The sequence below is a fragment of the Musa acuminata genome, chromosome BXJ2-10, assembly GCF_036884655.1.
Source record: "Musa acuminata AAA Group cultivar baxijiao chromosome BXJ2-10, Cavendish_Baxijiao_AAA, whole genome shotgun sequence".
In the NCBI taxonomy this organism is placed as follows: Eukaryota; Viridiplantae; Streptophyta; class Magnoliopsida; order Zingiberales; family Musaceae; genus Musa; species Musa acuminata.
The window spans coordinates 16,260,106-16,263,603 of record NC_088347.1 but is presented as its reverse complement, the minus strand read 5'-3'; the positions used below and the strand labels follow the sequence as shown (position 1 = coordinate 16,263,603).

Sequence of the window (3,498 nt, the reverse complement as noted above, 5' to 3'; positions counted from 1 at the left end):
ATTATGAAGAGAATTTTTTGGGAACACCGCCATCCACTCTATTCGAGGATTGTTCTTAATCCTTCAACTGTCCTTTCTTTGCCCCAGGAAGGACCAGTTTCCTTTGCCAAGAAAGAACAGATCATTATTCTCCATTAGAAATTATATATATATATATATATATATATATATATATATATATATATATATATATATATATATATATATATATATATATTTGCTCCTGCAAACCGATGGCAATGTATCAGTTTTGGTGTATAATTATTGGATCATTACTCTCTCATCGACCATACAAGAGATTTTTGCATCATTTCCAGAGTTTAAAGAGAGAAGGATATGGTCCTCTATAATTGCACCTCTTACAGCCCAGAGCTATTGATTAGTCCCTGCAAAGAAGAACCAAAACCATCCCAGCAATCCTTTGAAGCATCCATGTTTCCATCCTGCCATGGAAGACCTGTCCGCACCTTGTTATCCCCTCCATCCATGGCTTTGCATGACCCTTGGCTAGTTGTTGCACTTGCTGTTGCGCCACTGAGTCCTCCCTCTTCCCTACTAACACCAGTTGCCATCTCCAGACCGCCATGGATTCCATAGCTATAGTAAAGGTTGTTGCTCAAGCCGCTTGGGCTTGTGATGTCAACAAAACCAGTTCTCAGGATGTCAAGGAAACCACCATTTGTTGGGGTTGGAGCAGGTGGCATTGGGTCAGCGTCATGGTTATTGTCTTCCAGGCCAAACTGCTTCGCGAGTGGGTGCTTTGGAAGTCCAGTAAAAGAGAAGGTGAGGTCAGTTGGATCATATGAAAGAGGTGGGGGGATGAGGGTAGGGAGTAGTGGGTTGGAGTGGGTAGAGGTGAGGTCTTGCTCTTGCGACTTCTTCGAGGAAGGGGAAGTGGAAGAGGAAGAGGAGGATCTCTTGTTCTTCCTGCATCCACCTCCCACTGGGACATTCCTGAGAGAGCCTCCCTGAGTCCAGTACCTCCGGCAACCCTTGCAGAAGTACCTGGGCTGGGAGAGGCTGTAGTTGTTGTAGTAACAGAACTTGGTGTTGGTGGAGGCACACCTGGGGCACTTCAGGGCTTGCTCCGGATGAGGCGTGAGCTTCCTATCCTGTTGCTGCTGAGTCAATCCATGGCTAGCCATTGCCTGTGGCTGCACAGAAGAAGCAATTAACATCCACACCGGTAGTGACATTAGTTTTGAGTTATAGCTGCTTCCTTTCACTATCAAATTCTTTAATCCTTCTCTGTACTTCCATTCTTCTTCATCATGCATTTGGAAAACGGAGTCATGAACGACCGTCCTTAGAACCAAACCCCACATGGTGTACTTCAACTTTAATTTCAAGGGCTATAGTGGGATGTCAGCCTTTACAAAAGAAGCATCGGAAGTGGCATGTGAAGTAAAACAAGTGGCTAAATCCAAGAAGAAAGAAGATGATGGCTTACAAGAAGAAGAAGAGGAAGAACATTAGAAGATTCACAACATCAGATGGAAATTGAGGTCGAAATTGGAAGATATAGAATGATACCCAGATCATGTCTTGCAAAAGAGAAGGAAAAAAAATGCATATGACCAATCAAATAGCTAAAACAAAAAAAGAACTCATCAAACACAAGAATGATCAATCTAGATATTAGCATAAGCACTTGCAAGAGAGAGAAGGGGGCGGGGGGGGGGGGGGGGGGGGGAGAGAGAGAGAGAACTGTAGCAGAACCGATGTTAGGAAAGTAAAGAGGGATAAGGCCGGAAACAATTTCTACTGCAGAGTTTCTTTCAGAAACTGAGAAAAAGTCTCTCTCTAGAAAAGAATTCTAGTTCAGTAGTGGAGGATGTCTGAGCAAACCCTAAGATACAAGGAAAAATCTCTTATCACGAAAAGAGAAAAGATCATCCAAATTGAAAGAGAAGGTAAACCAGCAAAATGATTACTTCAGTAGCAACAGATCTCTTTGAAAGAGGTGATGGCCTCCACACAGGGAAGATTCAAAAGAAATATAGGTGTAGGAATCGCCACTTCTATCAGCAAAACTGCATGACCAAATTAATCCCCTCAGTAGAAAGAATCATACACAGAAAACTAATCAAACTCACCTGTGGATCACGTCATAGAGTAGCCATAGAAATTTCAGCTCAGTATAACAATCTTTATTCATAAGATTGAGAAAAATAACATGATACCATATAGATCCAACATAAAGGAAGCAAACTTTTACATGGATCAAGTAGGAAGAGTTAGACAGGAGGATACTCTCTGGGGAGGAGAAGCTAGATTAACCTAGTTTATTCATTTACAAGAAGAAAAAGATACCTTATTGGATACTGTAAAGGGTTTTTGGGCCTGGTGTTCGTCATTGTTACCTGATGGCGAGCGTTGGAAATCTCCATGCATGCAAAAGAATGACCCTGGGATAGATCAAGAGAGACAGCCACGAGAAGAGGTGTTTCTCCCCAGGAGAGGTCAGGCACGAAGGATAAGAACCAAGTTTTCCTCCTCGACTTACTGATATATGTGAGAGAGAGAGAGAGAGAGAGAGAGAGAGAGAGAAGGAATGATTAGGCGACATACGAAACTATGAATGCATTTGCCTTGCTCGACGAGGCATTGGGAAGTGGAAAACTAGATCGAAAAGAAGGGAAATTTCTGCTGGATCAGAGGTTGAGTATTAGAAGTGATGGGTAGGGTGGGGAAAACTGTAAGTCGAACGGCTGAAACACGCCGGCATAGTTTCTGCGGTAACGTCATGCGTGGAGTCGCACACACGTCGATCTTTTGGGCGACCACATTACCGCAGGAACTTATTTCTCGGGTGATTCATCCAAGCCGCGAAAGTAATGCTGCCCGTGACGGGGGAGTGGGGGCCTCCACCCGGCTTGGCGTGGCGCGCGCGAACCGTAACGCTCCGGCTGCAGTGAGGGGGCCCCACCTCGTTCGCTACCACATGGCGCTGTTAGTTACCGAGTGCTTCCGGTCCTGCGTGAGTACATCCCGATGCCGTCGTCGTCCTCGAGAGGCATGCCAACAGTGACGGCCACTTCCATGCTCCCCAATACGTTTGGCACTTGCGATTTGTGGGGTGCTGTCCAAATCCGACTCACGAGATGGTCGTTGTGATGTTATCAAGTGCTTCCCATTGGCAGCGATCGTACTGCACAAGAAGAAGAAGCTGCATTTAGATCCATGGCTGTTCATTATTCGGATTCGTATTGGAATCGAATGGTCCGAATCAAATTAGACGGATCGCCCTGATCTCGTGCAACATTTGGTACACTGTTCTCGTGATTTTCGTGGTGCCCGCAACTCGGTGCACGATATCGGAAAGGGACGAGTCGCGGCATAACTCGTGCGAAGGATTGGTGCGGCACATGCGACGACAGGCACCCGCCCATCCGTCGTGAGTCGAGTCGTGGCCGAAGTTGCGATCGGCGGCGTGTCCGGCGCGCATCTCCCTCTCACTTTCTGGAAGACCAGAAGAGAGAAACAAGGAAAGAATAA

General features: G+C 45.8%; 1 protein-coding gene across 4 annotated transcripts; it reads right to left on the bottom strand.

Moving 5' to 3' along the window:
* Positions 1 to 248: 248 nt before the first annotated feature.
* Positions 249 to 2,764, bottom strand: LOC135580937 (dof zinc finger protein DOF2.1-like). Of its 4 annotated transcripts, none has more exons than XM_065127810.1 (2): positions 2,314 to 2,764; positions 249 to 1,154 (listed from the first exon to the last, which is right to left on the bottom strand). In XM_065127810.1, the coding sequence occupies exons 1-2, from the start codon at positions 2,392 to 2,394 to the stop codon at positions 360 to 362; spliced, it is 876 nt and encodes a 291-aa protein (XP_064983882.1). In that variant the 5' UTR covers positions 2,395 to 2,764; the 3' UTR covers positions 249 to 359. The 4 variants fall into 4 exon arrangements, with proteins under 4 accessions (XP_064983882.1, XP_064983883.1, XP_064983886.1 ...); XM_065127811.1 differs by having other exon boundaries at positions 2,364 to 2,759; XM_065127814.1 differs by lacking the exon at positions 2,314 to 2,764 and adding an exon at positions 2,097 to 2,304.
* Between the last annotated feature and the right edge of the window lie 734 nt (positions 2,765 to 3,498).

Coding starts and splice junctions, on each gene's coding strand:
- LOC135580937 (XM_065127810.1), bottom strand. CDS start 2,394: ATGCATGGAGATTTCCAACGCTCGCCATCAGGTAACAATGACGAACAC. Junction 1,155..2,313: donor CCTTTACAGTATCCAATAAG/GTATCTTTTTCT, acceptor TCTTCTGTGCAG/CCACAGGCAATGGCTAGCCA.